The 13,999-nt window shown below is 43.8% G+C and overlaps 1 protein-coding gene across 1 annotated transcript; it reads left to right on the top strand.

Moving 5' to 3' along the window:
• Positions 1 to 236: 236 nt before the first annotated feature.
• SURF4 (surfeit 4) lies at positions 237 to 13,926 on the top strand. The gene is made up of 6 exons (XM_035341903.1): positions 237 to 284; positions 7,513 to 7,699; positions 8,850 to 8,926; positions 9,542 to 9,585; positions 10,527 to 10,713; positions 11,007 to 13,926. Exons 1-6 carry the CDS (start codon positions 237 to 239, stop codon positions 11,271 to 11,273), a joined length of 810 nt encoding a protein of 269 aa, XP_035197794.1. The 3' UTR covers positions 11,274 to 13,926.
• Positions 13,927 to 13,999: the final 73 nt, after the last annotated feature.

The raw sequence follows: 13,999 nt of genomic DNA, 5'->3' as shown, positions 1-13,999 counted from the left end.
GGCGGGGCCCCTCCCGCCACCCTCTCCCATTCGCCCGGCGTGCGCCGGCGCTGCCGCCCGCGCGGCGCCTTTAAGGGCTGGCCTACGTGGCAGCAGCAGCAGCCGAGCGGCGCGGTGCGGCCGGGCCCGGCCCTCAGCTTCCCCCCCCCTCCCTCTGCCCCGCTCCCTCCCCTCTGCCAGGCCGGGCCCCCAGGCGCGTAGCAACCGGCCCCTGCCCGCCTTCCTCCGCCGCCGCCATGGGCCAGAACGACATCATGAACACCGCCGAGGACTTCGCGGACCAGGTGGGGGGGCCTTTGTGTGCGCCCTCAGGGAGCGGCTGGGCCCGGAGATGGCGGCCGGGGTGGGCCCCGGCGCCCCCGGGCTCCTGAGGCACGCTTGGGTTCTGGGGAGGGCTCCCTGAGGGGCTGGGGGCTGCGTGGTGAGAGGGAAAGGGGAAAAAGGGGGGTGAGTCCCGCTCGTCTCCTCGCCCCATGGCCGGGGGGCTGTGGTAAGGAGGTGGGGGGCTGAGAGTGGCCTGGGTGGGGGGCAGAGAGGGAGGGAAAAAGGCCCGGCCCTTCCTGTGGGAAGCCCAGGCCTGAGGTGGAAGAGGCTCGCCAGCACCGGAGGGGTGTGCTGAAAATCGGGGCAAAAGGAGAGCAAACAAGCTGGGGTTGTTTTATTCCTCTGTGTGGTTATTTTGCTAGAGGCCGTTGTGGGTTTTACTGAGAAATAAAAGCTTCTAATGCGTTATCATCACGTATCAGAGCAGGAATATTGTGATTATAAGTAGTTAATGTGGTGGTGGTGTTAGGAAGATCTTCATTGTCATGGTGATTCATATCATCGAAAACCAGAGGTAACATCTAATCATGCTTCATCAAGCTTTTTAGAAAAACCGTGTTCTGCCTGGTTTTGCCATTTCGAGTCCTGAAGCAGAGCGAGTGGCCTGGTGCACAGCAACACCCTGAGGGGGCTGTGCTGCCGCTGCAGATTTCACTGGGAAACCCTGTTCGGTGCTCCCTGCCTACTCCCAGATGGGCAACTCACTCTAGAGCCACAGCTTCTTGTGGCATGTGGTAATCAGTTTAAGGAGTGTCCTGATCATTTTTGTCATCCTCTATTTACTTTGTCCTCTCTCATTTTAAATGAGAAACTAAGCTATCAATATAGTGTTCAAGCTACATGCCAAAAATTACACTGTTTGTCCTGACCTTTTTATAACACCCCTCTATTTATTCCTGTGTGACTATTTCTAGATGTCTCTAAAACCCCATTTTTTTTCCATAGTAGTGAAAGGTCTTTTGTCTAGCAAAAATACAGTTGCTTCCTCATGAGATGAATTTTAAGTGGTATGGGTTTATTTGTGCTCAACCACATGCTATTTAAAGATGTGTCTTTACCTTAGTCACAAAATCGGGGGTATTTGCATACACTTATTCATCAGATTGCAAAACAACTTCTGTGGCTCCTCAAGTAACTAAGATATTCCTCAGATAATTCTGGCTCCAAATGGCTGCCTCCTTGCTCAATCAGATGCTTTCAGTGCTGTGTCTGTTGCTAAAACTCAGTATCCTACCAGTGTAGGAGTAAAGGGACTTACCAAACCATTACCTTTGGTATATATTGCAAAGTTAACGCTTAGCATTATGGAAACTTAGTTCACATCAGATAAAAAAACACTTAGAACATCTGAACTGAAGTTGAACTGCAACTCCCCTTGATGAAGTTGGAGATGGTGAAGCTGGACAACTGCTGTTACGTGACCTGAATGTGTTCTCATCAGTCACCTTGCTCTCTGTTCCTTGTGCTAGTATTCAAGACCTGAAAAATAGTGCTTTCTGTAACATAAAAGCTCTGTGGGGAAATACATTAAGTCTGCCGTGAGGTAGGGATGAGCACCTGTTAATCCAGAGGTGAACTATCCAGCCGGGTGAAGTAGTGCACCGGGACCTGGCCTTACACGGCAGCTAAGCGTGCCTGACAGCCGGCTGTCACTGACAGGGGCTGTTCTACTTTTCCCAAGGCTATGTTCCACTTTCCTTCTCTCACACAAGCACTCACCTATCACCAGACTGGGAAGCTGAACTGGTTGAGAGAACGTGGAGGCTAATTTGCAGTTGGTTCGCTTCTCTCATTGTTTAGGCCAAATGGGCACCAGCCCTGGTGCAAGGGAACGGTTGGAGTACAGGACTGGGGGTGACACCAAGGTGATGAGATGGCTAGTTTTCACCACAAGCAAGTAATTTAGCTGGGCTAAAACATCTGTTTGCAGCTTGCAGGTTCACAGTGGGGCTGGCGAGCTGCTCTGCTCTGAGCTGCTGTTGGCAGTTCCTGAGGATCGCAGCAAAGGATGTTGTGGGGTGGTCTTGCAGGTTTGGGAGGAGGCGGCTTACTATATATTAAAAGGGGTGGAAAAAAGCTAAGTTCTTTAAAAATGTGGGTGATGTACAGTGCAAAGAAATAATGATCTTGGTTCAGAGTGATGCCCCACTACTTGCTTTGTTTTTAAACGCTCCCCCGTAATGCCAGCCCAATATTATCAATTAAATATCTTGTATACCTAGAGGTTAGGCACGTTATTCAGTGATTCTTGCTAAAACATTACATGGAAAGCTGTTCAGTGCAGTCATGGTATAGTGCTGACATTATCGTACTGAAAACAGCTGCATCTACGGCTGTAGTGATTGTTTCAGTTAGAGAACTGTCTGCCTCCCTTCTGTAATCCCCATAAGAGGGAGGAAATCTCAAGCAACTTTTCTAATGTCTGTAATCTTAAGGAATGTGGGTGCCTGGTATTTCTGCCATTCTAAAAAAAAAAATGGACAAAAATGCAATGAGACATTGAGTCATTGTACTGCAGTGAAAGGATTGTAAGGGAAAAACCAGACTCTGGGGGTTTTATTTAATCTTCCCAACACAAATGCTGGTGCATGTTGTTAAGCCAATTCTAACATCTCTGTATCCTATTTTGCAGATAACAGAAGGGTGAAGAAAACATTTCATTTCTAGCCTGGCCTTTGCCTTTAATATTAAGGAACTGAATTTGGAAACTGTAGTTTAAAGTCATGTCAATACGTGGTCCTGTATCATTACAAACTGAATACAGCCTACTCCTCTTAGGCTGGGAAACACTCTTACTATGAAGAGTGATTGCAAAATTCAATACATGACTAAGAAATCCCATTCTAAGATTTGATCGAATATTTTTTTTTTTTTTTTTTGAAAATGAAACTGTTATAAAGCATGGTTGAGAAGTGAAAAGATTTCTTGTGAGAAATCTTAGTGCAATTAAAAACCTGATTGGGACTGCCAGAAATGTTCTGGGGGGGTCAGGGCTCTCTTTTGTTTTTGAAATAATCGTGAGAGCCTTGCTCTCAGTATTGAGGCTACACAGACAACTTGCAGACATCAATTAGCCTGGTGTGATGGGTGCTGCTGTCCTTGTGGTCACTGGGTGGGTTCTCCTTAGGTGGATATATACAGGCCAGCAAAAGGAAAAATAAGCTCTCAGCTGGAGGATTTGAGCATCCTGCTCCAGAGAATCACTGGTGTCTGCTAGAGCTCTCTGCTCTTCCAAGAGCAAAGCAATCCCTTAACCAAATAAAAGCTAGGTACTTCAAACAGAACCTTATCAGAGGCTCTAAACACACAAAGTTCTGTAGAAGAGTTTTCTATGTATTTTAGCGGACAGCTGTTCATTACTATGATCATAATTTCACTGATTCAGGAACATAGACACATGAGGAAAAAGGCTTCTCTGTTTGGACTTTGGCCCGGTCTTAATGACCAGAAAAGCTGTGGATGCCCCATGCCTGGAAGTGTTTAAAGTCAGGTTGGATGGGGCTCTGGGCAACCTGCTCTAGCAGGAGGTGGCCTTGCCTGTGGCGGGGGGCTGGAATTAAATAATTTGTAAGGTCCCTTCCAGCCCAAAGCATTCTGTGATTCTGATCTTCAGAGTACTTCTAAGTTTGGTCAAATCACACTTATAAATGAAATCTGTAGGAAAAGGAGATCTTGCATGCAGCTCTACCTCCCCAGTGCATGTGTTTGTTTCATTTATAGAATACACCTGGGGGACAGTGAAGTTTCCCAACTTGGGCAGTGTCTGTAGGTGCCCTATGATGTACACTTCCATCGAAATAGGCTGAGTTCCTTACAAATTTGGGACTGTTGTAGGTGGGATACTTCAGAAATTGTAAGATGGTAAATTGTCAAAACAGGATCCCTATCCTGTCTCTTTGGGTGGACTTCTTTTCTATGTTTGAATATTTCAAAACTGCTTTTCAAAAAAGATTTTGAGCAGAGGCTATTTAGGTATCCCCAGATCCTCTTGTGCCTCTTTACCTATTAAACTAAGAGGAGCATTTAAATCTATCTTTGCCCTCCTAATCCCATTAGAGGGGAAGTGGCAACACAAAGCCCCTCTAGTGTTTGTTAATGACTTGACTGCCAGTGCAGAACCAGCTGATCTTCTTTCAGATAGCTTTACTTTGGTATTTTGTTACCTTTCCTCTTGCGAGGAGGCAGCATGCACCAAGAATTGATGCAGAGCCCAGAACAGAATGAGCTGTCCGATTACTTCACGTCATGAGTTTAACGCAGTCACCTCCGTCCATCTCCATACTTCATTTTGGCTTAAGTGCACTGTGGGTAGCAGAGCGTGCACCTCGAGTCCTGGGGATTAGCTGGACGTGTTTACCAGCTGCAATGCTTCACATATGTGCTGCTTTTACCTCTGTGAATCATAAATGCAGGAAGTAGGTTCAAAGTGCAATGTTTTGAGCCACACGTTGCTGATGATGTGTAGGGACTGAACCAGCAGTTCTGATCCTATCAGTTCAGTCCCACTTCCAGGGACCTCCTGTTCCTTTTTGGTTACTCTGCCCTAAGCCTTAATTATTTGGGTGATTTAGTGCCTAAATTCTTTAACCTGAAAAATCGCTTGGTGTCTGTTATGTTATTGTGTAACTGCTTCCTCTCTTTCTGATCTCTGACCAGTCTCTTTTGGTCTTCTCTCATTCATGCAGTGTTTCTGAAATTAACTTGCTTTATGCTTGCTGAGGCTTAAAGGTTTTGACTTGTGTGTAGCTAAACAAAGGCAGCTATGTGAGTTATAGATGTCCAGAGATGGTCTGTGTCCTGATGAGGTTGCTGAGCACTGCAGCTGCCGTAGGCCTTGGCCGTTCTGACTTGTCGCCAGCTGATTGGATGCTCACACACGTTTAATAGATGGCATTACATTCCCTCTGTAAGCCATGAGAACAGGTAAATGTTAAATGCCTCTTTTGGCTCCTCACCTAGGCTGTTGGCAGCCCCTTCCTTTCAGGGAAAGGGAAGTGGGTCATGTAAGCCGATCTCATCTTCAAAAGCCACAGAGATGAGGCTTGGAAGGAGATATCATCTATAATGCTTTCTGCTTTTTTCTGGCTTTCTGCAGCATTATCTTTTTTCTTACTTTTTCCTACAGATGCTCAGCCCCTGTCCTCTTGCATTTCCTCTCTATCCTTCACCAGTCTAGACTAAAGTTGCCTGTTTTACATCTTGACAAGGGCAGACTATTACCTCTTTTTTTGTACTATTTCCAAACTATCTGTAGCATTCCTAGCCTCAAGCTGTCCAAACACAGTGAAATAAGGGAGAAAAAGCTGTAAAGCAAGATGCATATCTCCTTCAGTGACAAAGATCACAAATTTTCTTCTGAGTCATTCATCCAACTATTAACATGGATTTAAAAACCTGAAGTGGCAGCCCTGAGTCAGAGTACAGCTGCACTTAATATGCACTTGATTGACTTGAATCTTGACCCTTAGACTCTGTATGCATGCAGTGCAACTGGTGTAGTTTGTTCTGCTATTAACTGTTAAGCATGTTTGCCACATTATTTTCTTGTGATAATCTTCAGTTACACAGTAAGCAAGGCTTTTCATTTGCATAGGATTTGAAACAGCCTTTAGTACTTACTGATTACTGTGACAAGAAAACACTTCCAGAAATGGCTTTCGTGTCCCTTCCCTATACTCCCATATAGACCGAACACTTCCAGAGCCACAAAAAATCTGCCCAGAAATAAGCTTGTTAGCTGTATTTGCTAACCCGAAGGACAGAAATACAAAGTTATGACATAAAAGTTTGTGGTGTTTCTGACCATTTGATTTGATCTTGTTCAGCATTGTCTGGCATATGCCTGTGCTCATGTGGCTTTTCCCACCCCCCCCCTTTTCATGCTTAAGTATCTAATATCACAAAAACTGCATGAAACAGTGTGCTTTACACTGTGGGATAGTGGGGGTTTATTAAATGGCTGCAAATATTCCTCCTTTAGAATTAGAAGTCCGTTTGTGCTGCTTGAAGGCTTGTAACATGGGCATTTACTTTTACAAGTGTCAGCCTGCCATCGTTAGATGGTAGAACCCTGCTGTTTAATCTTCTAAAGTCTTAGATTAAATTTGTTTATCAGTAGATTGCACTTGCCTACGCAGCAGCCCCCATGGCTCTAAATGTGGCTTTCTGGTGATCTGGCTAAGCCAAACCAGTGTGTGTGGTGGGCCGCTCTGTGACAATGGGAATCCTAGAGGGAGTTCCCATGAAATAATAACCAATGCCATTCAGGAAACTGGCAGAGCTGAGCGCTCGTTACAGTCCAGATGCGGCGTGTCTTACTGTGCACCCCTCAGTCTTACAGGGTGTGCTGGTCTGGGCGCTATTTGGCAATGATGTATTTGTTCTTTAGAATCTGGGGGAACCAGATGCAACTTGTGTTCCCAAGAACTAAGGCTCGACATTTGTTCTACAACATAATTTCTTTTTAACTACTATATTGAATAGAATATGTAAATGCCTAATTTATTTCTGCACAGGAGGCTGTTTTTAATGAAAGTAGGAACTGTATGTACACAAGGTGCAATTTCGTGTACCAGCTGCACTGAGCTAATAGCTGTTGCTCAAAAGTGAGGTTCTGCACACAGACACATGCCTTGCATTGGTGCTTTTAGGAGCTGCTAGAGGGAACTAGCTTGTCAGAAAGCTTATTAAAGTTTTTTAATCTTTCTAGAGTTAACCTTCTGTCAGCCTCACTCCCTGAATCAGTTTGTTACAGGGTGTTGAGTGCCTGAGCATGTGGGTGGGAGTAGGATTGCCCTTTCAGCTCCCGGCTATCAGATGGATCAGTTGAGCTGTAACATGAAACTGAGACAAACTAAAACCAAGGTCAGCCTTCATCTAGTAAGAGCTCCATCAAAACACAGTTCCTGTTACACAGAAAGGTGCTGCAGGATTCTGCTTTCCAAGTCCTTGTCCAAAAAGCTCTTCAGGTAGAGCATGAAAACTGGCTTCCTCCACCTCTCCCAAGTGTTCTGAAACCGGAATGAAGGAGAACTTCATTAAATCCTTGTTTCTCTGTAGATAGTGTTGACCCTGTGTGCGTGAGAGCTGGTGACCTCAGTCTGTGGAGTGCATGGATTCCTTATGCCTTGAGTTTCCCCTTGCCCTCTGTCCTGCCTTCCCTGCTAATTGTGCTGTCTGCCCCTGTAGTTCCTGAGGGTGACGAAGCAGTACCTCCCCCACGTGGCCCGCCTGTGCCTGATCAGCACCTTCCTGGAGGATGGCATCCGCATGTGGTTCCAGTGGAGTGAACAGAGGGACTACATTGATGGAACATGGAACTGTGGCTATTTCCTGGCCTCCATCTTTGTGTTCATAAATCTCTTCGGACAGCTGAGTAAGTGGCTCTAAGGCTGTTCAGGTGGATGCCAGAGCACTCCAGTGTGTCTGCCACCCCTGGCTCATGTAAGCACTGTGAATCATGTAAGCATGGGACGCTTCACTGATTTCTCAATAGCCTTTGATAGCTTTGAACTGATAGTACTTTGTGGGCTGAATGAAAAGAACTCTTAAGTGACCTGCCTCAGTCTTTCTTGGAAATAGTCTTTGAGAACTTCTGGTGACACCCTGAGTCAGAGATGCCAGGAGTCCATTAGGGCAATCTGTTTTCAGTTCCGTACATACATAAACATACCCACAACCCCCGAGTTCTCTAAAGAAAATACTCATATTTTCTTAAATGTGGCAGAGCTAAGACTTTCTCAGCCTGCTGTTTTTGTGAGGATTAATCTCAATGGCAAAGCTTTACCCTGGAGTTGGTGTGCTGCAGCCACAAGAGAGGTATTTGTCTCAGAGAGAGTCAGAGCCCAGAAATCAAAGTAATCCCAGTGTAAGTGCTAAGTGAAGTTAGAGTATCAAAAATGGAGAGGTAAACTTATATTAAGTCCCAGATCTATTGTTTGCTCCTCAAGCTTCATTTCTTGTGGCTGGGTTTAGCTTTAACTTGTATTTCTTGTGTAGAGAGACAGCTTAACTTAATGTAATTACCAGTCCTTATGTCAAAGTGGCAAGAGCTGTCAATGTTTCTTGATGGAACACTTGAGGAAGAATCAAAAACAAAAGCTTTTGAGGAAAGAGTACAGTATGTTTGCCCTAGCACTTTATCACTAATAAAATATTTTTTTAAAAAAAAAAAAAAACACAAAACATCCCTCCATGATTACTTGAGTTTCTTTGCAACTTCTCTTAATACTTTAATGCTATCAGCTGCTCTACAGTGCTGTGTGCTGGGGACTACATCCAGTGTATGCTCACTCTTTGTGAAATAAAAGATACTTCTGGAATTACAAATTTTCTCAAACATGTACTAAAACTTCTCGGTTCCCAAACTGATTTGTGCCAGTGTGCCATTAAAATTTCCTGCCTGACTCTCTGTAGCACAGTTAAAAGAAATCTGATTTTGCTCAGTTCAGAACGTGTTAGAATTCCTGCAGCATCTTTTCCTGTCCAAGCCAGAAGTGTAACTGTGTTCAATTTCCCCAACTCAGGCGGCTGTATCCTGGTGCTGAGTAGGAACTTTGTGCAATATGCCTGCTTTGGACTGTTTGGAATTATAGCATTACAGGTAGGAGGCTTAAGTCTTCAGACCTTCTAAACCATATCTTTCAAATCTTCTGTCTTAGCCCCAGTATGACCAGCATGTTTAAATACCCAGAATTTCTTTCTGCCCTGGCCTAATGCCAGTCCTCGATGACATTGAGCTATTTTGCTGTTTCTGTTCTTTTGATGTGCCCGATAGATCCTTGGATGTAATTGCAGTTAGTCAGCTGGAGACATTGATTCAGTATTTGACCTTGATGAATCTAGCAGAAGTAACTTGCAATTTACCTATATGTCAGTAACTTACTACATGTGGGGCTTATAGCTGTGTGCTGAAGGCCAAAGCCTGGGGACTCTTCTAAAAGCCTTTTCCTGTCCCCATCACAAAGCCTGACTAAATAGAATACTTCCTGTCTAAAACAGATACGTTTTTGTGGGGGCTGAAACACAAGCGAAATTCTGGCTTCTGTTCCCTGTTTGACGCTGACTCATAGGACCATGCTGGTGTAACTTAGCTTGTTTCTTTCAGTATAATGTACTTGTAATTGACTTCTGCTATGGATAGTGAGGTTTGAGACCATAACATTCTGAACTTCATTACGACTTGCATGATAATTAACTTCTCTTGTTCTTTGCCTAGACTATTGCGTATAGCATTCTATGGGACCTGAAGTTCTTGATGAGGTATGCCTACTTAGTTTTTTCAAAACAGAACAAAAGCTTTTGTCTGTCATAGCCCCCCCTTTACAGAGGGAAGTTATCTTTGTACAGAGTATTTACTAGAAAGATTTTACCAATGATGCACTTGTATTAAATATCAGCACCTAAAAAAAAAGGTACAGTGAGTTAAACCACAGACAGCAGGTTCAGTACTGTAGAAGGAAAAGACTAATCCTAACCCACTAAGATCTAAGTGCTGCTACTTACCTCCTTGGTGAGAGCTCAGGAACAACTGTCTGGAATGAATCAGTGAGTTGCTATTACTTCCTAAATGGTTAAAATAGCAACTGTGCTTCTGTGTGACTGAAACCATTTTCTGAGGGAACTGAAACATTTAGATATTGGAATGGTTTCTGGGATTTAAATCCCTATCATCTCTCTGAAGTAGAGGATGGGGCTATTGAAAATGAACTTCCTTGTCAAATCCTGAGTGGCTGTTACCTTTTCACCCCTCTCCTCTGAGTGGAGGGCAGGGGGCAGCACAGGATCTGTACTCTGGGCTTACTACAACCCTGTAAATGTGTAACTTCTAGCAGCACTGCTGGTCTGTTTTCTCAAAGCAACCTCTGGACTACTTTGGCACATATGGCTAAATCGGAGGTACAGAATAACTTCAGTATGACAAAATTCATGATGTAACAGATGCTAAGCAACTGTCTGAGCTGTGGGTGCCAGACTTCTCTGGCAGGCTGTGTGTGTCTCTACACAGACTTGTGTAAACCAGTGTTGTGTACAGTGCTGCTGTTTAAGCTGGGAATTCTAATGCAGACAGTGCAGGGTACAGAGGAGGTCACTTCTCACTAACATGCAGACTCTTACTGAGCTGAAATTGTCAGGTAGGACTAAGTGTATAGTTCAGAGCAAATGATAGCTTAAAAACATCTTCCATTCCTATCTTTCCATAGGAACCTTGCCCTTGGGGGAGGCTTGCTGCTGCTTTTGGCTGAGTCACGCTCAGAGGGGAAGAGCATGTTTGCTGGTGTCCCCACCATGCGGGAAAGCTCTCCTAAACAATACATGCAGCTCGGGGGCCGTGTGCTGCTGGTCCTCATGTTCATGACGCTGCTGCATTTTGATATGAACTTCTTTTCTGTAAGTATCTTTAGAAAAGTGTAGGTTAAGGAATTGAAATAGAATACCAAATCCCAAGTTAGCTGTAGGGCTTACTTGTTGCTCATTTGTCTATTTTTTTAGTTGAATTAATATTTTAGAAAGTTGTCAGTAGATCATCTCACAACTTGTTATGATGACCTTAACTGTTTACTGGTACTCTGTTCTGTTGTCTGTGTATCCATTTAAGAACCACATGTAAGCTTGCTTGGTTTGTTGGTGGGTGTTCTGTTTTTTTGGTGTTTTGTTAGTTTACTTTTTTTTCTTCCCTGCAGATTCTGCAGAACATCGTGGGCACAGCCCTGATTATCTTGGTGGCAATTGGCTTCAAGACTAAGCTGGCTGCCTTGACTCTAGTCATCTGGCTCTTTGGCATAAACATCTACTTCAATGCCTTCTGGACCATTCCAGCCTACAAGCCCATGCACGACTTCCTCAAATACGACTTCTTCCAGACCATGTCTGTAATTGGAGGGCTCCTCCTCGTGGTTGCACTGGGTCCTGGCGGAGTCTCCATGGATGAGAAAAAGAAAGAGTGGTAACAGGAGTAGCAACACTTTTTGGGACATAACATATTAAGTCCAGAACTGATTCTCAAAATACGGATTCAAAGTATGGATTCAACAAAAACTGCCAGCATTTTACACATTCATGCCCCCTTCCTATTTAAAGGCACAGATGTTTTGAATTTGATTTACAGTGGCACCAGTAATACAATAGATAAAACCCTATTTCTTCAAGGAATGTTGCCTAGGCTTATCGTTCTAACTTTATAGATTTGGAACTAACCCAATGAACCTGCATTTTGCTGAGGCTTCAGTGAGTTGCAATAGAACGGTTGCTGTCTTCAATGTCAGCAGTGTTTTAAAATTTGAAGTACTGTGAGCAGATACAGCTGTATCATTTGGTGTGCTGTTGGGTTTTAGCTATAACTGGAAAAGTGGATCCCCTTTCTCACCCTCATCAGAACTCTGTCTTGTGTATAAGGAGTTCCACTGCTGGTTATAGCATTGCTTATCAAGGTGGAAAGCAGCATCAAAAGAACTCACTCATTTTGCTGCTCAGAGGGCCGGTAACTCTTTTTTCTTTTTACTTTAAAAAAAGAGGGGGGGAGGTCTTTCTTGCACCCAAATAGATGGCAAAAATAAAACACTGAAAGTAGCTATATCCTCTTCTAGGTAAAAAAAAAAAAAAAAGAGAGGGTTTTCTAACTCATTACGGTTCTGTTCTTGAGGGGACTGAGGTGAAATTCTGTATTGCTTATGCTATTTCAAGAAGGAAGGGGCAAGGTATTCCCAAAGAGAGCAAATGTTAGATTCTGATAAAATTCTGTGCCAAAAGAACTCCTTCATTCAGCATTCTTTCCCCAGAGTTGCCCCTTCCTGAATTTCCAAGAAAAGGAGCTGGGCTTTGCTGCAGGTTCCATAATAAAAGCTCCTTTCTGCTATTAAACCAGCTTCCATCCACATGTGCTGCGAACTCGTATCTGAATTGCAGGTTACTGGTGAAAGTGTCTCTAGAATCATGGAAATTCCCCTTTTCCCTGTACTCAGTACATGCAAAATGAGAGCAGTCAATCTTCTAAACTATAGTCTTTGCTTCCTAGATTCACTTCTGTCAGTCTCAGCTGCAAAAGCCCAAGTTGACTGAACAGTGGAAGAGCTGGGATGTTGAAGTGAGTAAAACCCTTCTCTCTGACATCTTGGACCACACTTGAGATGTGCAGGGAAGGGGTGTGGGAAGGCAGCTGTGTGCTGCGTACAGTCCCAGTTCTCAATGCTGTATTACAAACAGTTATAGCTGAAGAATGCAAGCGCAAAGCCTGTGCAGTGAATAAGCAGCCAGGGATGTAACTTGCATATTCAGAGGAAGGAACTCCTCAGCTTAATAGCGAGGAGAGAGGAAGGTCCTGTTTTCACCTCTCAGTGCCACAGCCTCTGTGCCATGAACACGTTTAGTTAATGCTGCTCAGAGGAGGCGTTCTGTCCTCTGCTGGTGAACTAGGTGAACCTGTTTCACAAGATCATGAGAGCATCCTAGACTTTCAGCAAGCATGAGCCCTACCAACTTGCTAACATTACATGGATTTCTTGCACTGCTGTCTCCCTTGAGAAGGCTGCTCAGCTATCTGTTCAAAAAGTAATTCGGCTGAACTTTGCCAGCAGGAACTATTTACCAGGTGAGGACACTAGCCTGGACGCTTCCGTTAAATGGTTGCTTTTTAGGTGAGAAAACTAGGTTGAGAACTGATGGCAAATAGAAGAGCACTGCTTAATGTTAAACTAGTGATTTCATCTTTAAGGGAAAAGTAGCCCATGTAATAGTGAGATGTGCTGCTGCTGAAGAAAACTGATCAGTATGGGGGGTAGATGAGAGGAAACCAGCATTTAAGTTCTGGTCACTTTGAAGGCTTTCTTCTAAACAGATTTTGCAGGAGAGGTTTTTGCCTCAAGTGTTAATTGTGCCTGTCTCTTCATAGCTCTTCATAGCAAACCAAACTGTTCCTTTCAATTCCAGGTGTTCAGCACAGGATGTTCTTGCTCAACTTCACTGCAGGTCCTGTAACTGTCTTAGACATCAAGGCAGCCATTCTCAGATATCTTAACTGCTGTTGATGTTCATAGTATTTATAAATTGAATGGTAGAAAACAATTCCTGTACGTAGCCCTTAGTTAGCTTCCTCAGCTTGTTCTTTGTGTCCCGTCTAACTAAGGAGCTGGATGATGGACTATCTGAAATATTAACCAGTTTCCTCTGTCTGTGAAAATAAAGAGTTCCCTTTCCAACAAAAGAGCCCAGAGAAGGGACTTGATACTGTCCCTTGCAGCAGAAATATTTTAGTACTAAAGGGGCCCAGTTAGGTGGAGGGCATTATAAGGTATTTCTAAGCAGCGCAGTATCTGGACTTACTGTGAGTCCTGATGCAGAAGATTCTGGTTTCGTACATACACTGCTGTATTTGTGCATCTCCCAGAAATACAGTGACCTCCCCCAGTAGCTGAGAAACAGGATGTCAGCTATCAATTGGCTCTGTAAAGTGTTCTGGAATTAATTCTGAATATATTTTTGCTTTCTATGTGGAAAAAAAAAGTATAAATTCTCATTTTATGCTGTATTTTGTACCTTAGTTGTGTTTGAAAATGTTTTGATTTTTTTGAAACAATCAAAATAAAAACAATGGCATCTTTGTATCCACTTAGAGTGTATGAGTGGTGACACTTAAGCTATCTGAAAATGCTGGTTAGTAGCCTTGCATGCTCTTCTCCCA

Source organism: Oxyura jamaicensis, chromosome 17 (assembly GCF_011077185.1).
Source record: "Oxyura jamaicensis isolate SHBP4307 breed ruddy duck chromosome 17, BPBGC_Ojam_1.0, whole genome shotgun sequence".
NCBI classification, from domain to species: Eukaryota; Metazoa; Chordata; class Aves; order Anseriformes; family Anatidae; genus Oxyura; species Oxyura jamaicensis.
This window is presented reverse-complemented; position numbering and strand designations above follow the sequence as displayed.